Source organism: Hyperoodon ampullatus (assembly GCF_949752795.1).
Source record: "Hyperoodon ampullatus genome assembly, chromosome: 16".
In the NCBI taxonomy this organism is placed as follows: Eukaryota; Metazoa; Chordata; class Mammalia; order Artiodactyla; family Ziphiidae; genus Hyperoodon; species Hyperoodon ampullatus.
Window position 1 is genome coordinate 10795599 of NC_136929.1, and position 24174 is coordinate 10819772.

The following is a 24174-nucleotide window of genomic DNA, read 5'->3' on the forward strand; positions in this document are numbered from 1 at the left end:
CAGATGTTCAAACAACGTGACTATGCAAAATGAAAATCCAGCACGTAAAACACTAACGAGAAACAGTATATTAAATCCCAGCAGACAAATTACATTGTAAGAAACCGAAAACTATTTGAGTTGTTCAGAGTAAAATTAAAGAGTCTCTTCAAGGTTAAAAAAAATTTACTTCACAGGCATACAGTCATAGGAATAATAAAAAAGTTCTATTCATCCAAGCACGTTCCATAGTCGGAAGGTGCTTGGATGTGTGAAGAAAGCAGTGTTAAGAAAGCAGTGAGCTTAACACATATAGAACAGCAAAACCTTTTGTTTTGTTTCAACACTTTAGTTACATGCTCCAGATAGGAAATCATTCCACTTTTTAAAAATAGTTCTAATTTTTGTTAAGCTTCTAAATTAAAATTTTAAAAGGTTGTCACCTAGATGAGAAATTCACCTTCTGTTTTAAAATGAATTTAATTCATCTATTTCTAATTTTAAATGATAAAAACCAAAACTGTGGTTGACACATGGGGGGAGCCCTTTACAAAAATGTGTTTTTTCTTCTGTAAACACTGTCTGACTTACAAAAGGTTCTGTTTGTGAGCTATCTAACTAGCCACACATGGCCATTAAGAACTTGAAATGTGACTAGTGCAACTGAGAAACTAAATCATTTCCGGTATCCCACTAATAATTTGTGTTTCATGTAGAAATGCTAACATTTTGGATATAGTGGGTTAAATAAACTGGATTAGAAAAATGAACTTCACTTGTGCTTACTTTCTTAACGTGGCTACTAAGAAATTTAAACTGCAAATATGGCTCGTATTAGATTTCTACTGGACAATCTGTTTCATTCCACAACTTTTTAAATTGGTAATTTGGAAATCAGAATATATCTTTCCACAAAAGAATGAGAAAAGATTGTTAGTTCCTCAGATTATACCATTAAGACATATTTAATAAGTGCCATTACTGAGGGACTCTACATATGCAATGAAAACAGTAGGAATGTGCTGGTATATAACCAACAATAAAAAATAAATAAATATAAAATACTATCATTTTATTTTCCTTGAATGATAATATTTGAGGGAAAATGGTTTCATTGTTCGATGAAGAAATAGATTAAAAGCTTAAAAAAATTCTGAAGAAGGCCTTTTAGTATCTTCAAGAGTTTTCAAGGTTTATGTCCCCAGTTCTTTATTATAAATTATTTCATTTCAAAATATATGACCTCTTCCCCCAGTCAGATAAATACATCACTAGCTCTATACTTAAAGTTATTAATAATGACTAGAATTTGTGTCCAAGAGCATGATTTTCTTGAAGAGAGAAAGACGTAAAGCAGCTCGTACATATACTGGAGTAAGAGATGGTGTGAAGTAGACTCAACTGAGCCGTGAATAATCAGTGCCACTGGGGGAAAGAGAGTGCAAACAAGGTGTGCACACACCTTGCGAAGGCAGAAATGAGGAACAGCCTGAGGTGGACCCTTTTCAATACCTACCAATACCTAGCAATACGCGGTACTGTTAGCCTTCAGCAGCTCAGGTGCTCCCACAGCAAATGAAGACAAACAGGAAAGCCATGTGCTTGACTGAAAAGAGTCGTGCTACATAAGCAAGAGACTTCTGTGGGCAGGTCCCTGGGAGCCCTCTTGTCTCTCTTTGCTCTCAAAGGAGCTGCAGTGATTCTGTATCTGCAGAGATCAACCAGTCATGTTACCTAATAGAGCATGGATTTTGCAAATGTTGGAAAATCAGGAATTAAAGAGAACTGATAAAATGGCTAGGAAGGCTATCTGATAAACATAGCTTAGTAAGACGAGGGCTTAGAAGAAACAAAATCTAAATCTTAAAATGAAAGTATAGATAAGGCAGATTTATTTCTGAGATTACAAAAATGCAAGATGACTATCCATTCATCTACCCACTTAGCCATTTATCCAGTTACTGAGCTTCCACATGGGCCAGGAATTCAGCAAGACAGTGGAAATTCAAGGTCAAATAAAAACTGAAACAGGTAATTTACATCAATTAAAAGAATTTAGTAATTTATAAAATTCATTATCCAAATAATGTACATGCCAAAATATCATTTATTTTTAAAGAAATTAATGGATAATATTAAGCTCATGAGGTTTACCAATGAAAACTGGGAAAGTGAACAGACAAATGTAATCTGATTGGATAAACAGGGAGCTAATTACTAAAACAAAGGTAATGCTTCCTCCCCAAGTAATTTCGTCTAATCAGATAAAGGTTTTAAGTGCTACTTTCCATGTAGTCACAGGGATTCAGCAATAAAACTAAATAGGAACTAAATACCCACATATCCTTAAGTAAGATGCTAGACCAGGCCACCTACTAGGACATGCTAAGAAACTATGAAACCAGCAAGAGAATATGAAAGACATTAAAAACTAGTTAGAGGAGGTGGAATTCTTAAGCTAAGAAATCGAGGTTGAACACTTTATGCCAAGTGAAAGGAATTCATGAGAATGATTTGATTTTCTATATCTCCTGGATCGTGAGGGACACCTAGGGAAGATAAGCAATGCTTTTGGTGACAGAGAAAGAAGACTTTGGGGAGGCAAGGATTTATAACTATTTCTTGTGGCCCAGATGTGGATCATGGAAAAGAGACCCAGGCTGGGTCATTATGGGAAACCCTGCCTATTGAGAGGAATAGGAATCAGGAAAAGACAGAGCAGGCATTAAGGGTTCTACAGGTGAGGAATTCTCCCAAACCCACAAAAATGTCCTAGAAGACACCAGCCAGCTTTGGACATCTGTCATTCCCCAAAAGAATGAATACCAGATTATATCTGCCCTGGTCAACCTAGCTCCTCCAGCCGTGTGCCACTCATTCTTACACCATACTGCAACTCTGGAGAGACCCCAGACAGCAGGTGGGAAGTGGAAGAGGATATAAAGCAAGAAAGAAGAAAGCAACACTCTCATCTTCCCTATAAACATTTCTCAGTCTGAGAAATTTTACCAGTTTTTACCAGGAGAGGTTTTACCAGTCTTGACATTACAATGAACTAGACTTTTAAACACACTCTCTGCCAAATAGACTATGACTTGCTTACTACCTGGTAGCAAGTTTACAAACTGTGAGAACTGTACATGAGTTTATGCAGGGGAGGAAAGAATTGTAAAACAATTACACTCCCCCCACCCCCCCACCCCCGGCAAAAAAAGAATAAGTTGAGAGAGTGAGTTTGAAAGAACAGTTGTAAGAAAGTTGCTTCCATTGGCACTAAAAAAGCTCCATTTATCAGTTTTACACAGTAAAACTGATAAAGAAATGGCAAGTATTGGGAAGTACCCTGAATGCTTTCTCAATAACTATCCCAAAAAATCCTGTTCCACAATGAGATACCATTTCATATCCATTAGGTTAGCTATTACAAAAACAAGAGCAGTAACCAGAAAATATCAAGTGTTGATGAAAATGTGGAGAAATTAGAATCCTTGTGTGTTGCTGGTAGGAATGTAAAATGGTGCAGCTGCTGTTAAAAACAAAATGGAGGTTCTTCAAAAAATTAAACTAGAATTACTATATGATCCGGCAATTCCACATGTGTGTATACACCCCAAAGAACTAAAAACAGGGACTAGAAGAGGTATTTGCACACCCATGTTCATAGCAACATTAGTCACAACAGCCAAAAGGTAGAAACAACCCAAATGTCCATCAACAGATGAATGGATAAATAAAAGGAAAGAAATTTTGACACATGCCACAACACAGATAAACCTTAAAGATATTACGCTAAGTGAAATAAGCCAGTCGCAAACATATAAATACTATATGAATCCACTTACATGAGGTACCTAGAGTAGTCAAATTCATAGGGACAGTTGCCAAGCAGTGCGGGGAGGGGGGAATAGGGATTTAGTGTTAAATGGGAACCGAGTTCCAGTTTGGGATGACAAAAAATGTTCTAGAGATGGACAGGGGTGATGGCTGCACAACAGTGTGAATGTACTTAATGTCACTGAACTACACACCTAAAATTGGTTAAAATGGTAAATTTCGTATTTTTTAATTTATGTAGATTTTACCACAATTTTAAAAATCCTGTTAAGGTTTCAAAATAGTGTTGAAGGAAGAAAAATCTAATTAAAGTGCAGCAGATTTAATCCCAGATTGGCATAGAACTCTGAATTTCTATCCTTTTTTCCCTGCTTTTAGAAATTGGTAGATGATGGGTGGCTTGGTATGTAAAAGCACAGAATGCAGGGTTCACTTTCAAAACCTTGCTTTTAAGAGGATAACCACCTAACAACGATAGGGAAGGCCATAAAAACCTATTAGAAAAAAAATTTTTAATGGTCAAAGCAGAGGACCAGTGTTCGTTGGAGACAGAATTTTGAGGTCACTATGGTACCCCACTGTACGCATAGAGAATTCAACAAATTGTGTCAAGTTTAATCAGCAACTTCTCCCAAACCCAACCCCCTCATTTCTGTGCACTGCCAGCACCCCAGTTTAGGGTCCATTACCTCATGAGTGAAGTAATAGGAAATATCTTCTAAATGAACTCCTCTCCCACCTCCCCCTTCAATTCCTTAACCCCTCTTTTATTATAAAGACACCCTAACCTTCCACAACAGCATTTTTTTTTTCTTGGCTCCACAGCGTTTTGATGGACATTACTTCCCTCTACAAAAAGTTTCAATAACATCTCCACTGGTGATTGAAAAGCATAGGCTCCTTAGCCTCCCATTCATAACTTGGCTCCTCCAATCTGTTTTCCACGCTTAGCTCACATTACTTCCCTATTTGAATGATTCCCAATCTACCTCCCATTTCATGAACATGCTTTTCTAAGGTGTATCTCAAATATCATCTGAGACCCTGGTCCTGCAAAACACCCACCCACACACCCACACTCACACCCTCTTTAAGTGGGTAGGGATTCCCCAGAGATAAATGACAAATGAAAGTAATCGACAGAGAGCTCATGAAAGCAAATATAGTGACCAGAACTTCATATTAAGGAAAAAGTCACCTTTTTGTTTACAATTAATTGAGAAATATTTCACAGAAACAATAAGCCTTTTAAAGAATTTTGGGGTTGGAAAGGTGAGAAGGTGGCAAACTAGTTAGGGAAAGAAAAGCAGGTTTGTAAGTAGTGCTGGCACAACTGGTTGTCCATATTTTAAAAACTAAACCTGGACCTTTCTTAACTCACACCATATGTAATATTCAGTCCCAGAAGGATTAACAGTTTAAATATGAAAAAGCACAACATAAAAGGTTTAAAAGAAAATAGAGCCAAGTATCTTTATGAGCTTGAGAGTTGAAGAGGATTGTTTAAACAAATACAAAATACACAAACCATAAAGGAAAAGACCGAAAATTCTCATATGAAATCTCAGATTTAAAACTTCACTCGTATAACTTAAAAAGGGAAAAATACAAGCTACAAACTGGGAGAAGTTGTTTGTAACACATATAACTGACAGAGGGTCAGGACACACAATATGAAGAACATTTATGAACCAGTAAGAAAAAGACAAACAATCCAATAAAAAATTGGGCAAAAGCCATGAACAGGTATTTTGCAGAAGAGAAAACAGGACTGTCAATAAATATATTTTTTAAATGCTCACTGTCATTACTAATCAGGGAAATATAGTATACATTAAAACCACTGAGAGAGATTATTTAAACCCACCAGTCAGGAAAAACTTAAGTCATTTGGATACCAAGGGTTCATAGGACATGAAGAAAAACTGTTAAGGGCACAGATTCCTGGCTTCAAATTCTGGCTCTTCCATTTACTAGCAGAATGCCTTGGGCAAGCAATTTAGCCTCTGTAAGCCTCAGTTTCTCCAACTACAAAATGAGAAATAATACTAGCACATACTTTATTGACTTGCTGTGAGGATTAAATAAATTAATGCAAAGAAGTGCTTAGAAAAGTCAGTGCCCAGCATAGCAAGAATACAATAAAGTCAGCTTGTTGTTCATACTGCTAATGTCACCGTCTTCATCACTACTGTTAGCATGTAAATTGGTACAACCACATAGGGAAAACCATTCGACAACACCGTGTAGGGTTAAGGGTGCATATTCCCTAAACCCAGCCATTCTACTGGCATATTCCTTGAAGAAACACTTATTTCAAGAGGAAACACGTAGTAGAAAAATGTTCACAGAAGCGTTGTTTGTGATAACAAAATAAATAATACAAATGTCTACCTAGGGGGAAAAGAAAAAACAAACTGTGGTAATTAACATGATTTAATAACATATAGCATGGAAATAAACTAAACTACATTCATTAACGTAGACCAAACTCACAAACATAACACTGAGGAAAAAGCAACTTAGAGAAGCATAGAGAGTATGGTCCCATTTGTATCAAGTTCAAGAACACGAGTAACTAAATAATACATTGTTTACAGTTTTACTCTATATGTAAATATCCATAAGGGAAAGGAAGTGCTAAGTTTAAAAATCGGGATGGTGGTGACCTCTGGGGCAGGAGGAAGGAGGATTTACTCAGGGGATGCACAGAGGAAAGTCGATAGCATTGGTGAGGTTTCCTTATTTAATCTGGATGGTGGGTAAACAGACTCATTAAGCTATTCTTTACCTCTTATACGACTAATACATGTTACTTTGTGTATATAAACTGTTTCAATAATAAAAAGTTTAAATGTATATACAAAAATCCAAGGAAAAAAGAACAGCAGTTATTACTATAAAATCGCTTTTGAAAAACACCTGTGGTAATATCCATCCCACAGTTCTTCTCTGAATTTACCATAAACAAGGGCAAGAGAAATACAAACAAACACATTTTCATAGCTATTTACTTGGAGGTAATGAGCTCAAACTCCTGGGCAATGCAGCCCAGGAAGTCAGCATAGAGACAAAAGGAGTTAGGAATAAACACTGAAGATCTATCCATGCTTCAGGGCAGGTGCAAGAGAAATCAACAAAGATCACGGTGAGGCCACCGGTTCTTTCTGTCCTGTGGTTCTTTCAGACCCCTTCCTCATACAGTGCTCTCCATCCTGACTGTTGCTAATATTTTCCAGGCAGAATGATTTCCCATTTTTCTGATACCTCCTAATTCCTCTCTTTGCCTCCAATCTCACTCTTCTTCGATCCATTCTCCACAATGGAACCGAAAAAAGCTCTTTCTAAACTCCAATTCTGTTCACACCATCACTTCCTTAGTTATAACTCTTTCATGGGTCCCACTGGCCTAAGAACAAAGCAGAATCTATACTATGTAAATGACAAGTCTTCAAACGACTTGGCTCCTACGTAAGTCACTTTGCTCATCACTCCCAGCTTATCTTCTGATGACGAAAGGTTGAAGCAGTGGTTCTCAAACTCTGGCCCCTACAGCATCAGCACTACCCAGGAACTTAGAAATGCATGCCTAGCCCAGACCTACTAAATCAGAGTAAACTCTGCAGGTAGGTCCAACAATCTGAGTTTTAACAAATCTTCTAGTTGATTCTGAAGCACACTAAACAAAGTCTGAGCAGCACTGGTTTACAGCACAAATGAGAGGTAAATTAGTATCCGAAGAACTCTATGGGAAAACAGAAAAGTACCGTACAGCATAGTGGTTAGAAGCACACAGCCTAGGGTCACAGTGCCAGGGTTCACATTTCTGCTCAGCTCCTCCCTGGTTTTGTAATCACAGGGAAATTACGTGGCCTGCCTTAGCACAGTGTGGTGGCTGACGGATCCTACAGCAAGGCTGTTCGGATTTCAATCTTGGCTCTCTCCCCCATTAGCTATGTGACCCTGAGCAAGTCACCTACTATCTCTGAGCCTCAGCTACCTCATTTACAAAAGCATAAATAAGAGCACCTGCTTCATATAGTTGTTGTGAAGATGAAATGAGTTAATATACGTACTATGCTTAGAACTGTACCTGATACACATTAAGCACTATTTATTATTATTATAATTATTATTAATTTCACAGGGACCACATTATATTTTGGAGATAGAGAGTCAACACTGAGTGCTAATGCCTACAGAAAGTAAGTAAAACTCACCTGTTCTGATGAGGAAAAATTTTCCTCATCTTTTATTACGGAAGAGACTTTTCTCTTTTTTTTTCCCCCAGTATACCATCCATCGCTCTGAGTTAATTTTTTTCCAATGACAGAGTACTTAATTGGAAGCAATGACCTCCTCCAGAGAGTCACCGGGTCTGCCTTGAGGGCCGTTTGTTTCACAATAATACTTCTTTTTTAAGCAAAGCACTTGTAAGAATGAAAAGGGATTTACTGAGCATTATCCCTATGCTAGTGAAAATACTTCTGGGGATAATTCCAAATACATACCCAGTGTTAATTTACCTGGAAACTCTACATGTAAAAGTGCTACTAAGACACCCATCTGCACAGTCATTAAGAACACTGAAAATAACATAATATACAAAGATTTGTTAAGCAGAACTTTGTATCTCTCTCTCCTCACTACCAAGAGGTCCTACTATGTCCCCCAGACGAAAACACATGAATGTCAGCCACAGTACGTCCGGTGCAGAGTATATTCTATTAACATAAACAAGTGTAACAAAACCATGTTTTCTGAAGACATAATAACTGGATCTCAGTGATATGAAATTATGCAGTGAAATTTTTCCAAGGGTCTCCAAGGGTTTAACCTCATACTTAGAACATGAAAGAAAATATGAGAGAGAGAAAATATACTGGAGCAAGTCACAAAACCAAAGTCAAAATAAAGGGTTCATTACTGAGAGTTCGATGCTTCTTGTGACCATAAAGGTAATATACTAATTAATACTGAAAATTAGTTTAGTCATTAATATTTATTGAGATTCTGGAATCCTGTCCCACGGTTTCCAACAGAAGTGTATATGAACCTGGTGTACAGTAATCTTTAGATGTGATTTTCTTGATTTCTCTAGGGTTACAAATTCAGTTTCCCGTGTCAAATCAACTTAAGGGAATGTGAAAAGATTTCCATAGAAAAGAAAAAAGAATGAGCATTTAATGCTATGGAGAGTTTAGGATTTTTATCTGCATGTGATAGCCACATGTTCTGTGCTGTTTTGTTTTGCTTTTCCTGGACCTCAACTATGTGGTGAGGTAAAGGAATTTTGGCAGAACCTCTTTTCATGATTTTCTACTTTCAAATGAAGGACACTGCTTACAAAGAACATTCAATCAACTGTGGATTTCAAGGCACCTCCTCAATACAACAGATTTTATACTGAGGGGAAAAGAAAGGTTAACAAATTAAGATTACTTAATTTTTAAAAGGCATTGAGGGACTTGCCTGGTGGCGCAGTGGTTAAGAATTCGCCTTCCAATGCAGGGGATACGGGTTCGAGTCCTGGTCCAGGAAGATCCCACATGCCACAGAGCAACGAAGCCTGTGCGCCACAACTACTGAGCCTGTGCTCTAGAGCCCGCGAGCCACAACTGCTGAGCCCGTGTGCCACAACTACTGCAGCCCACACGCCTAGAGCCTGTACTGCAGAACAAGAGAAGCCACCACGAGAAGCCCACGCGCCGCAACTAGAGGAAGCCCGTGCGCAGCAACGAAGATCCAACACAGCCCAAAACTAACTAACTAACTAAATTAATTAACTTAAAAAGGCATCGATGTGCTATGGCAAGTCAACCTGAACAGCTCTGCTTCTGCTGACTTAATACCACACAATTTCAATTACAGAGGAAAGAAAGCTAACAAAGTCAGTCATATTTTACAACTAAAAACCCACAACGGCAAAGAAAACTGCTAATCTTCCGATATTTTTAGAAAAGCACGCAGGATGCTTTATAACAAAGTATAATACATAACTTTCCCAGACTGCCTGAAAAAGGAACACATTGATTCCTCAGAATAGGACTTAACTCAAGATCCTCTAAAATAAGAAAAAATGTTTTCAACTATAAAATGTATGAGGTGGATAAAATGTAGGTTTTCCATACTCTATCTGTAAGTATTAACCACACAGGTATTGGTAACGATTCTGGACTTGGTGGAGCCCTCTAAGTACCTCACCAGAACATTTACCTGTATCATCCTTGGAGTGCCATCAACGTTGACAGACAATAAGGGTGAAGCCAGGTTCCACGTGCTGGTCACATTTAGTTTCGACTCATCAACTTCCACCTGTTGTGACACCAAATAAGACTGTTACCATGAAGAAAGACAGAAAACTGATCTCAAGTTCACTGCTGCATACAAAGCAGCAGCCATTTTAAACAGATGGCTCCCCAAACAACCTGTCATGTTTACTGCTCTCACCATGAAAGACAGGGTCCAACGAGAGTCTTCTCAGCCATCTCTGGGGAGAGGTGAGGACCTGGGCACAGCTGCCTCTGGGTACTGAGGTTTCAAGTGATTTCCAGTAAGTAACAAGCAGCCTTCTAAGTCTAACCCTATCCGGCGTGCTACATTTACTGCAATTAGACGAGTAATGCATATAAATGCCAGTGACATTTTGCGACCCACACAACAGGACTTGCACATAATATCCTCTCCAAGGACCGACAAAGAACTTTTTCTGTGTTAATTTTAATGAAGGACTATGCATTGTTATCTTAATTAAACAGAAGCTTTAATTAGGCAGAAGTTTTTGGCGTTGAAATCAAAAGTCTATTTGAACTTTGCAACTTCTGTCCTATTTTTGTCCATCATAAATGACTGATTTCATCCAGGCATCATTCATGAAGTTACCCCCAAAAGCCCATAATCTTTTAAAACAGATATTCTTAACAGAAAAATTTTATTATCCAAATAAATAAAAGTAACTGAAAGAGAAAAACCCTCAAAGCTAACTTAAAAGTACCATTCCTTACTTCTTCCATTTCATTCACTCATTTGCTAACTCTTCAATACGAGAGGTAAGCGAAAATAACACTACTTTAAGTCTACAGTAAACAACCTAACAAAGAGAGATTTAAGTTTGCTGAAGTTTCAAAATAAGCCTGTGGCACAGCCAATATACATGATCCTTAACAATTCTTTCACTATCAATTCTCTTAAAAGATACTCACTCACTAAAATCAAAGTCACACAGACTTAACACTGTTTAGAAGAATACGTGCGTACCTATATATTTAGATGTATATGTTTGGATAGGTATTTATGTATATATATTTCTGCAAAGATATGTTATTGGCTATGTACTGAAATATCAGTAGGACATATATCACACACTGGCTTGCGTTTCTGGGTTTAGTGGCCTCTCTGTACTCACAGTACAATCCAGTTACAGGGAAGAAAAAACAATGGCTTTGGAATCACTCTGACTTGGGTCTCACTCGACACTGCTGCTTTATCAAGTGAAAGGTGTTTACTAAGTTGGAGTATTTAACCTCTCTGAGCTTCAGTTTCCAAACCATAACACAGTAAACATAGCTATCTGAGAGGGGGGTGCTCTAAAGATTAAATAAGTTAACATATGAAAGTCTCTACCAATATGCTTGTCATGGTAGGTCCTAAATGTTTTCTCTCTTCCCCTGTCTCTAGTAATTTTACTGTCTTACCTTTAAACTAGTTTTAACAATAAGGCCAGATAATCATACTATCTCATAGATTGCTTACTATTAAACTACTACATGATAAAGATCTGAGAAGCAGAAAAGGCTGTAGTTCTGATTCAAGCAGCACTGATACATTTTAAATGATCCTATGTAGCCCTTGCCCCCCAGATCAAGTATCTCCTTATGCAATGAAAGATTTCCCAAAGAAGCTCTTAGCAGGTAGAGTTTTACAAATATTAAATGCTAAAAAGATCTTCTAAAACTGAAATATTGCTTTAAAATGTTTCTAAGTTTAAAAAGGCTCAATAATCAATTATAAAAGTTTTATTTGTTAAAAAAAGTTAGAGGTTATAAAGAAAGATTTTGAATGATAATCACTTAAAATTTGTTATTTGATATTAATTTCCAATCAACAGGGCTGACAATGAAACCGTAATTGCTATCTTTGGGGCACATGAAGGGGAACTGAGGAAAGAATCTAATCTACTCAAATCACGTTAGAAGAAGAACCAAGTTGTTACACCCTGAAATAAACCATTTTTATGAATGTCAAAACAAAATGTGATATATCCATATGGTGGAATATTATCTGGCAATTTAAAAAGGATGAAATACTAACACATGCTACAACACAGATGAACCCTGAAAACGTAGTAACTGCAAGAAGACAGTCACAGAGGACCACAAATTATATAGTTCCACTTACAGGAAATCCAGAATAGAAAAATCTGGAAGAGACAGGAAGCAAACCAGCAGCTGTGGTAAGCAGGAATGGAGAGGGGAATGGACTGGGGCGGGGAGGTTGAGGGGTGATGGCTATGGGTAACAGGCTTTCTTGTTGGACATGATGAAACTGTTCTAAAATTGACTGTGGTGATGGTGGCACAACTCCGTGAATATACTACACTCTACTGAATTATACTCAAATGGGTAAATTACACGGTATGTGAATTATATCTCAATAAAGCTGTTAAAAAACAAGTAACAAATGAAAACATGGGGGGTGGACTTTATTTTTTCAAAAACCAGAAGCATTACTTTATGAGAAATTAAAGAAGACCTAAAAAATGGAGACATATATCATGTTCATGAATTAGAAGAGTTTTAGTGTCTATTAAGATATAATCTCTCTCCCAAATTGATCCATATATTCAATGTAATTCCAATCGAAATCACAGTAGACTGTTTTTTTTGGTAGAATTGATAAGCTGATTCTAAAATATATACAGAAAAGCAAAGGATATAGGATAGTGAAGACAATTTTGAAAAATAAGCAAATGTGGAGAACTCATGCCACTTGATTTTAAGACTTCCCATAAAGCTACAGTAATCAAGACACTGGTGTAAGAACAGACATATTCATTAATAGAACAAAATTGAGAGTTCAGAGACCCACATATAAATGCCTAGTTGATTTTCAAAAAAGGTGCCAAGATATTAAATAAAGTATAGTTTATCAACAACAATTGAACATTCATATTTTGAAAAATAAACCCTGGTCCTTAGCCCATACCATTAAAAAGAAAAATCAATTCAAAACAATTAAAACTAAATGCAGGGCTTCCCTGGTGGCGCAGTGGTTGCGAGTCCGCCTGCCGATGCAGGGGACACGGGTTCGTGCCCTGGTCCGGGAGGATCCCACATGCCGCGGAGCGGCTAGGCCCATGAGCCATGGCCGCTGAGCCTGCACGTAGAGAAGCCACAACTGTGAGAGGCCCACATACCGCAAAAAAAAAAAAAAAAAAAAAAACAACTAAATGCAAAGCCTAAAACTATAAAACTTTTGGAAAACATGAGAGAAAATCTTTATGACTTGGGGCCAGGCAAAGATTTCTTAGGATACAAAAAATGCAAATCTTATGAGAAAAAACAGACGAATTTAACTTCATCAAAATTAAAAACTTCTGTTTGAAAGACACTTTTAAGAAAAGGAAAGTCAAGCCACAGGTTGTGAAAAAATATATGCAAAATAATGGACTTGTATCCAAAATATATAAAGAACTTATAACGCAAAAACAAAACCAACTCATTTTGTTTTTAATGGACGAAAGATTTGAATAGACACTTCATCAAAGGAGACGGATGACAAGCACATGAAAAGATGCTCAAAATAATGAAATGGTCATTAGGGAAAGGCAAAATAAAGTTATAATGAAACAGTGTTCCACATCCACTAGAGTGGCTAAAATTAAACAGAGTGGTAATACTAGGAGCTGGTAAACACGTGGAGCAATTGAAACTTTCATACATTGCTGGCAGGAATGCAAAATAGTAGACCCACTTTAGGAACCCCCAGAGAATTGAAAGGCTATGTACACACAAAGACCTATACATGAAAGCTCATAGAAGCTTGTTTATGATAGCAGAATATATATAGCAGAATGTTTACATCAGCCTCAAACTGGAAAAACCCTAAAAGTCCAAATGAACCGAACAATGGATAAACAAATATGGTATATCCACACAATGATCTGTAACTAGCAATAAGCATTTCAAAAACATTACGCTAAGTGAAAGAAGGCTGACACAAAAGAATACACACTGTGTGATCCCATGTATATGACATTATATGGCAGAAATCAGACCAGTGGTTGGTAGGAGCCAAGGGTAGGAGGGTGACTGACTAGGAAGGGGCATGAGGGAAATTTTTGTCCTAAATCTTGATATTGGTGCTGATTACACAACTATATATTTTGTCAAAACTCAACTAAACCACACAATTAAAAAGAGTAAATTTTATACAGATTATACCTCAATAAATCTGACTCTTAAAAAATGAAAACCTAAGGAAAAAACATACCTCTTCAAAAACTGAAAACAGTATTTTTGAACTACCTTTGATTTATCTTCCCTTCCTGATAAGTCGACTTCTCTCCCTGTATCCTCTGCTACTGGATGAGTGGATGTGAATGTTACCTTGGCGAGAAGGACAGAACGCAAGCTCCTTCCAGACACAAACATGAAAATTAAATTATATGAAGGAAAGACAGAAGACGGAGAGATCACAGCAGCCCCATTTCCTCTTTGTCATGGATCCTTGGGAACAGGCATGGGGTGGCAGTAGAGAGAGATGGTATTCTGACTGGTATCAAGTACCCTAAAAATATCTGGGCTAGAGGTCTACTTCTGGAACATAGTGGGAATAACAATATAGCACTGATGGAGACACAGGCTGGAAGGATGATCCCAGTACATCCTAGTAGTAGGAATCTAAAAGTTTCTACCTGTCCTACTGAGATGACTAGAGAGAGTCTGGGTCAGGATAAAGACCACACAGAACTGGGGACTCCATGACTGAAGGCAAGTAGTAACCAGGACCACGGGGAGCAGAAGCCTCTTTGATGACAAATAGGATCAAGAGTCACCGGTCCAGGTCCTTGCAGCAAAGCCTTGCAAGGACACTGTGGGTCTGAGTTCTCTGTCCCACCTCCATGGTTATGAGACCAACGTGACCGCATCCCCAGAGGCCCCGCTCACATTCACCCGGAATCCACACCTTAGTGGAAGGGGGAGGGAGAGGAAGAAACCTGCAGTACTATAGTACCTGAAGGAAACCAGTTAAACCAAGAGACCAAGATCCTGCTGATTGGCGAGTTTTCCTTCCCCCTTGCCTCCTACGAAAGATCATATGTGATAAAAAAAAAACAAACGACACTTCCTTATACACCTGGTAAGTAATGCGTCTGAATTTGCAACTTCACTGTATAACTGAAGGGATAAGCTCCAAATCCTAAGCTATGAAACATATCTGCAAATTTTAAATGAGGGAAGAGAACATGCTGAAAGCCATCACATGCCTTGTCAGGCCTCAAGCAAGAAACAGATTTCTAAACAACAAAAACAAACAACAAAACAAAACTCCCACAGCTCTGAACAGCAGATGCAATGATTCTACTGATGCTATCATTAGGTGAGTGGAAGCTAGATGTAAGTATAAGCCGTAGGAGAGGTAGAGAATGTCTCTTTAAACCACAGTTTAATACCATAAAAATATGGAGGCAGACCACTGAAGAATTCTTGTTACTATGCCGTACATATTGTTTACACCTAACTCTTCAGCCAAGGGGACTGAGGCAGCAGATGCAGAGTGTAAGTGGCATTTCACTATTACGACACTGAGAACCTGACATAAAGAACCACCCTATCTTTTCAATGCCAAAACTAATGGGAAATGAAATCTAGGGCAAAGGAAATAACAGAGATGGTGAGAGGGTATGAGGGTAACAAGCCTGACAAGGAAAAGCTGTAGGCTGCCCATGCTGATAACCAACCACTTACCTTATTGCAACATAAAGAATAATCAGAAAACAATCAATACTGAATCTTTGCATACAATTCTCAAAAAAAAATTTGTAAAAAGAAAAAGGTAAATAAAGAGCATGTAACACAAGAACTCCTCAAAGAAACACAGGAAGAGTTCAGATAAATAATTCTCCAAAGTCTCAAAGACAACCATAGGAAACGTGACCCTTCTTTAAAAAAAATGAGCTCAAAGAAGAAAAACAAAGGTTCAAAGAAGAGATTGAACAACAACAGAAGGAAATGAAAATCAAGCTGGCAGAACTCAGAAAAAAATGAAGAGAAAAATAACATTATAGAGATAAAAGCCACAGTAAGAAGCACTAAAAATAGAATAAATGTGACTAAAAAGAAAGCAAAGGACATACAGAAATCATATAAAACAAAGTGGAAAAGACCAACAATATAAAAACAATTTATAGAGAAGACAATAGATATGGAGGAGGGAGAAATGGGATCCAAAGTATATACAAATTCTCCTTCGAAAATGCTATAAAGAAAGAACAGGGAATTCCCTGGCAGTCCAGAGGTTAGGACTCAGCGCTTTCACTGCTGAGGGCCTGGGTTCAATCCCTGGTTGGGAGAACTAGGATCCCACAAGCTGCGTGGCACGGCCCAAAAAAAAAAAAGGAAAGGAAGAAAGAAGAGTAAATGTAGATTAATTTAGGGTAAAGCTTTGCAAAATAAATAAAACCTTGAATTTTTAGATCAATGATGATTATGGAACTTTAAGCATAAAGAAAGAATTAAGTGGCTATTTAGGCAAAAATAAGAAATCATGCACAAGGAAAAAACTCAGGTCAGCCTAACTTCTCAAGAGCAACACTGATACAGAAGACCACAGAGCAATGTGGTATAAGTACGAAAAAAATGTTGTCCCCCAACATTCTCTTTTTATACCCAGCCAAGCTATCCTTAAAGTGTATCATATAAACATAACCTGCAGCGTATAAGGACCTAGTGCCCCTTCTTTAAAAATGAGGCATCTCTATACATACTGATATGAAACCATCCCCAAGAAAATACAGAATACTATATAAAATATGCTATCATTTATTAAGGAAAAACCCTTTAAGTGTGTGTTTTAAATGCATAGAGTATCGCTGGACAAATGTATAAGAGAAGCAGAGTGGCTGAGGAACAGGGATGGAAGGGAAGCTTGCTTTTCACTGCAAACCCACTCACACTGTTTGAATTTTATATATGTATAAAATGGTGTATGGGGCTTCCCTGGTGGTGCAGTGGTTGAGAGTCCGCCTGCCGATGCAGGGGACACAGGTTCGTGCCCCGGTCTGGGAAGATCCCACATGCCGTGGAGCGGCCGGGCCCGTGAGCCATGGCTGCTGAGCCTGCGCGTCCCGAGCCTGTGCTGCACTACGGGAGAGGCCACAACAGTGAGAGGCCCGCGTGCCACAAAAAAAAAAAAAAAAAAAAAAAAAAATTGTGTATGTATATGTATTTTATAAAAAATTTTTAAGTGAGGAGAAGTGTAAGTGCCTAATTCCTCTTTCATTATATACTACTTTAGATCTTTCACTAACAGCACACAGTAAATAGTAGCTGTTGTTTTAAAACTTCATTTTGGTTAACAGAGCAATACTCTTTTCAATTTCTCTGGTTGTAGATTTACTGATTTCATCTACAACACCCAAGTTGACAACACATTTCAGACAATCTCTCTTTCTCAACTCTCATTCTCATCTGAAAATGAGGGAGTTAAACCAGCAATGGTGAAGATCTCTTCTAGGTCTCAAATTCTACAGTTTGATGGCTGCAAAGCCCTTTTATTTAAGATATATTTAGAGAGTTAATTTCTGATATGGCAAATTCTAATACAGGAAAGAGTTTTTTGTTTTGCTCAAAGACCTCTGTTTGAGGTTGGAAGTTTTTAAGATCCTTCCTTTAATAGGCAATAAAAGTTAACAAACTAAGTAAAATTCAGTGTGGGGATAAGAGGGACCAAGAGTGAAGAGACAAATGACATAAAACTCTGGGGCTCAAATAAAATTTCACACCTTTCAAGGCAGACAATATTGTTGAATTGTTCTAGCACCATGAAAACACTATAATATTTTAAATTATTTTAAAACTCTGTATTTAAAAAACAATCCAAAGACTCAACACCTCTATTTAGAAACACTAACTCAAACATAAAGATTTTATGTCTTTAAACAGGCATAGGACTCAAATGCACAACTTTACATTAATTATCATCTAATACTGACCCACACTCTTGGCAGATGACCTTCCTCTTCTCTTTGCCAAAACTGAAGCCATGAGACATAAGTCCTGTTACATTCATGCATCATCAACCATCTTCTTTTCTCTACTGACATTCACACACTGGCCGCTTCCCCTCTGTTTTCAAGCACACACAGGATTCCCATATTTTCAAAGCACGTGCACTTGGCCCACTATGCCCTCCAGCCACCAAACTATTTATTCTCCTCTTCTCTCTGACAGGTTCTAGAATAAGTTGCTCTGTATCTACTTTCTTACCACATACCTTTCCCCTTAACCTTCTACAATCTGGCTGCTAAAACTGTATTCTGAAAGGTCACAAATCTTCTTCAGCAATTTTTATACTCTCTTCTTATCCTCATTACTCTTCACTTCTCAGCAGGAAGGAAGACCTCTCTAAGGAGGTGATCTTTAAGCTAAGATCTGAAGAGTGAGTGGGAGTTAATGTGGTAGTGGTAGGTGGGAATATCCAGAGAGAATATCATGTAGAAGGAAAATCCCTGAGGCAAGAAAGAGCTTAGCTTATTTGAAACCAGTGTGTAGAAGACAGGAAACCAAGGAGAACATGGCACCCAGAGAGAGGACAGAACAGTGGGAAACACTAAAGGATTCCAACTGGAGAGTGACATCATTAGCTTTGTATTTTTAAAGGATCATTCTGGCTACAGCTTGGAGAATGCATTAGATGAAACAAAAATAAAAATTATAGGGACCAGGTCTAGACTATTGGTCGTGGAGAGAAGTAGGATATTCAGGAGTAATATAAACTGGGGAAGGAAACTGGGAACTGGGAGCACAGAGGTCAAGATATGAAATAGTCACTGAGGAAAAGGGAGAAGAGTGACCTTTTGGAAAAACAGCAAAACTGCCACACGGGGTTCAAAGCGCAGCTGCAGTGAGACACTGTGCCCAGGTAACGGTACGGACCATCCTCCAGCAATGCTCAGGGACCTTGTTTGAGATGTGCATAAAGAAAGCAAGAGGTTGAGTTCATTTGAGGTTGGTACTGATGGAAGCATGACGGGGTTGAAGAAGTTAAGGGTATTTGTTAAGTGAATGACTACAATTATAGGCCAGGGAATCTCAGCTGGATAAATGACAGAAAAACGGGAGTGGATTCATGAATGGAGGGAAAACGTAAGGACTAATGGTTGTGTTGAGGCAGAGAGACAGACCATGAACTGGTTGCTAGTCTTCAGTTGCAGGGGGAGGGATGCAGGGGAGGGAACGTGAACGTTGACAAGAGGAAGGGGAGGTGGTGATGTAGACCAATGAAAGTGAGCTTCAAAGAACAAGGGTTTTATAAGAGGGAGGGGAACAGTTATCTAGAGTGACACCAGGAGGAAAACATTCCCAACTCCCATCTCTGAGGTGCATGCCGTATGAGAGCAAATCTCCCGCCAGGTTTCTTTCTGTTTCTTTCTGTTAAGGCGGAACATTCAGAGAAAAGGCTGAGAATCCAGGGGACTTGGTTGATGACAAAGCAAGAGATACAGAAGGCACAGTGGAAAAAAGGTTGAGAGCAAGTAGAGAGATTATGCCAAAGAGCATAGGAAATAGGTTTAGGAGTAACAGATGACTCAAAAGGCTTTCAAATTGCCCAGCTTCTCTGCATCTGCACCACTACCGCCTTACCCAAACCTGCCACCAACTCGCACTTGGATTACTGAGAAAGACACATCTTCCCACATATATTCTTCCATACCTACAATTGGTTCCCCTCACCATAAGCAGAATAATCATAAAACTAATCATTTACAACAACAGAGATAAAGGGGAAATAAAGACAATGTGAGAACATCCAAATGGAGGTCCTGCCAGCTTTCGAAAAGTGTAAACTCTAAAAAGACATGTAATACTGTAATCTTTAGTATAAGGACACCACATTTCACACCATTCTGTAATCATTTCAAGATTAAATTCTATTTAAAATATTGACGCTCTAAATTTAAATTAATCAGAGCAAGGCTATGGTGGGTGGAATTCACGAAATTCATCTCAACAGGCTCTATTTTCTGATAACTTTCCCCTGGCTTAATCAAAGAGATGAGTGTAGATGAAAATTATTCATAATAACAATATTTATGATGTTTGAAACAACTGTTCAAAAACACAATTTCCTTCCTATTTCAAGAAAGCATTTTCTCATATTTAACAATCTACCTGTAACTTTGTATTCCATTAAAAGCATTTAACTGCATTTGTGGTACAAACAATGTTGATGTGGAATATTTTCCATGAGTTGTTTGGAACATTCAATTTTCCTACCTACGTAATCATAAGGGAAAAAGAAAGTACACACCCTAAATTAATCTGACATTTGAGAGAGATTACTTACATCCTTTACCATTAAAAAACAAAAAAGGCACTTCCTCAGAGATACCTCATGACACAGTTATAGCTTCTATTGGAGCAGGCACCTGCTAAACAATTTTTTTCAACATTAGGAATGTAAAACTTACAAAACAAAATATTTGCCAAAAGGCATTTCCAAAAATAATAAAAATTGGGGACAATGCAGGCTGTAAGAAGTGTTTTTGATTCACCATACGAGTCTTCTTTTTTGTCATACACAAATTCTAAATTCTTTTTTTTATCATCAAATGTTAAGATGATTAGCATTGCGTAGAATTAAATCTAAGATAAAAATCAAGGTATTCCACTAGTTTAAAAAGACTCTGATCGAATATCTTGCTTCTATTTCTGAAAACAATACCAAGGATGAAAAAGACTTGCTTGTTAATCAAGCCATAACTAATTTTCAGAAATGAATAATTAGTTCCTGCACCTTTAATAGGCTTTCAGAGTTTACCTTAAAAATAATTAATCTGCATAAAAAATGGAAAAAGATCTGCAGTTTTCTGATTTGACTATAAAGCTGGAAAGGATCTTGGAAATAATATACTCCAGCCCAACCCTCTCTTCCTTCTATTTCATATATAAGGAAATTATAGAGCCATATAAATTATGTAAGTTATAGAAGCAATTATCTTGCAATTCTCCTCAGAGTATATCACTTAAATCCACATGTCAAAAGCAAAAGTAGGGCTTCCCTGGTGGCGCAGTGGTTGGGAGTCCGCCTGCCGATGCAGGGGACACGGGTTCGTGCCCCGGTCTGGGAAGATCCCACATGCCGCGGAGCGGCTGGGCCCGTGAGCCATGGCCACTGAGCCTGTGCTCCGGAGCCTGTGCTCCGCAGGGGGAGAGGCCACAACAGTGAGAGGCCCGCCTACCGCAAAAAAAAAAAAAAAGCAAAAGTAACAAATGTAAATCTAAATACTAAGATAAAGTGCTTGTACACAGTAGTCACTCAGTGCATATTTTACCTTGAAAGAAAAGAAGACTGTTTTAGAGATAAAGATATTTATTGGATCTTTTGGTTCTTATCTCTTTAACTATTGCTAACAAAAATATGATTATTAGATGTATATCAAACAGATGAGGTATATTCACACTCCCCAATAACAAAGGAATCTGTATGTCATGCAGTTAATTAAAGTGGGATATTACCACCACCCAACATTACCATAGTTCACTGGCTTCTACATAAACTGCTGTTGGATATGTAGAATACAAATATACTTCTTAAAAAAATTCTAAAAGTTAAGATATTGACAATAAGAAGCACATAATTTTCCTATTACTTATATCTAATAACTTTGCTAAGTTATTTGCCTCAACATTTACTTCTCAGGTAAACTATAAGAAAAATAACTCAAATATTTTATTCTATTATAATAATGAATAATTCTTAATATTTTAATATGAACTATAACACAGTCTTATATCTTAATATAACACAAAGAGAGTAGGTTTTCTTTATCCTGTTCTTCTATTTACTAAAATACTTTATTATTCCAGAATATAGTTAGGATACCTCTCGTGCCCTTCTAGAGGGAAATGAGAAAACTTGTTTTCTGAAAACAAAAGGAGACAACCATTTTTCATAAGTTTCTTCTTTATCACTATCACCTTGGAAACAGTCTTTTATTTCTCTCCCAAATATATATGTAATAATGACAAAAACATCAAGAGGAATTAGACATAAGGATGGTGAAGGTCTGTTAATCTGTCACAAAAGATTATATTAAGTATGCATGTGTTATAAATGTAATTAAATATATCTCAAAGGATGTGAAATGCAAAGACAAATTTTAGGTACTGATCTACAATCAGCCATGTTGACTAGTTTCTGTTTAATTATCGCCTCATTAATTGATCAGTAACAACTTGGATTTCAGTTGGATGGTTTTTTAAAAATTCTACATTATTTTGCCCACAGTTTAATTATAGTAGTACTTTCTTTTGGATTGGTGTGAAAAGGTCATTCTCTGCAGATAATACTGTAAATTATATCAGCTGAATGAGTAACTCTAGGTGGATGAGCTTAACATAAGGAGCAACTGAAGCTGCCTTTACTTCACCTACCAAATCTGCCAAATCATGGTGGAATCCTGTTTTTTTTACGTAGTATTGTCGATAGTCAGAATGCTTGCATCTGAACCTCAGCTCCACACAAGTTACCCAAGTATTCATGTCTGTTTCTTCATATGTAAAATCTATTCTCATAGAGTGGTTGAGGAAAGAAGCCAAGCACTTAGAACAGTATCTGGCACACAATAAGTCCTAAATAAATTCTATTTGTTGTTGGTAGTTCAATTTACTGGTACCATGTGCTCTTCCCACAATAATGATGATTCTCAATCTATTTTTCTCCTTTTCCAAGCATACCTGCTTTTGCTTGTTCTTCCATTAATACCTCCTCCATTATTTAGCCTTTTAATTTCATCTGATTTCTATCAGCATTTATTTTGCATTTCATATGTATTTTGCTACCACAGACGTCCCCCGATAAAATCCCATTATCTAAGCTGGTCGTTCACCACCACAGAACTCGCGCATGAACTAAGCAGGCTATGGGACTTTACGGCAATGTCTACGTCTTCCCACCCCTAAATTCCTATACACTGCAATTGTGACGTGCTATTTCTTTAGCTTACCTACATTATGTAATATCTATCTGTGACTGTTTAACATTCTAGTACTATCCTTAGACACACAGTTTGTCCTAATATACTCTTTCCCCTGGCCCAAAACAAACGTATTTGATATTCTGTTTTCCGTGTTCCCACCTACCAAAGAGTATTCAGCAATTCTGTCTTCTCTTCTCAGCCTCTGCGGCCTTCAGTGACATTATTCCTAATAGATATACTAAGATATTTTTATCTCTTTTTTTACAGTGTAATACCAGGAACATATATTTGAATCTTAAAATTATAGTAACAAATTTACTCCCCCCAAATTAGTATACATTTTATGTCCTTAAAACGTTTCATGAGGTACAAATCTAATAACAGAATGTTTTATAAGGATGAACAATAAAATAACTTCTCTCCTTTTTTTTCCTATCATGGTTTATACCAGTTTCTTTGATAGGTAAAGGTCAGATTCATGAACTGACACCCAAGACCGACACATCAAACCCATTCAGTGAATAATCTAACAATCAGCCTTTTACTCTGCAAGTATCCGTTATATCTCAAGGAAGACCCTGGTAAAAATCTGTCTATTAAATTGATTGTAATAAACAATGCACTTGAAAAGAGTCAATAAGGCAGCTTATCAGCTCTATAAACCATTGGCATAACCCTACTGGTAAGTAAGGTTAACAGAGTTACCAATATTCCTTCATTGGTCCTAAAAGGAAATAGGAAAAAGGTGCAATCAAGTTCTACCATTCTAATGAATGGCCTGGGAAAGTATTTTTTATGTTGTTCCTTTTCTGTGAAATAAGTTCAAATATACATAATAATTATAGCAATAGTATATCAAGCTTAGATTTCCCAGTTGTTAATTATTTTGTCAGTAAAGAATAAGTGTTATGATGTTTCATTGCCCTTTAATTCTCCTAAGTAGGAGGATGCTCTCTGTACACAGCACAGTACAACCAGCAAAATCAAGAAGCTAATATGGATCCAATATTACTACTGAATCCACAAACCCTATTCAAATATTGCCAATTGCCCCAATAATGACCTTTATGGTATGTCCAGTTTCTAATTTAGGTTCCTGCATTTAGTTGTCAAGCCTCTCTCTCTCTCTCTCTCCCCGCCGCTCCCCACCCAGCCTT

At 37.5% G+C, this 24174-nt stretch overlaps 1 protein-coding gene across 9 annotated transcripts in view; it reads right to left on the reverse strand.

The window, feature by feature from the left end:
- Positions 1-24174, reverse strand: part of PCCA (propionyl-CoA carboxylase subunit alpha) — a gene marked incomplete at its 5' end in the record, with an annotated part of 354285 nt that overhangs the window by 78521 nt on the left and 251590 nt on the right. For all 9 annotated transcript variants that reach the window (XM_079721934.1, XM_079721935.1, XM_079721931.1 and 6 more), the window contains one exon: positions 10030-10128. In XM_079721934.1, coding sequence (XP_079578060.1) covers positions 10030-10128 — 99 coding nt within the window. The remainder of the gene's footprint in view (positions 1-10029; positions 10129-24174) is intronic.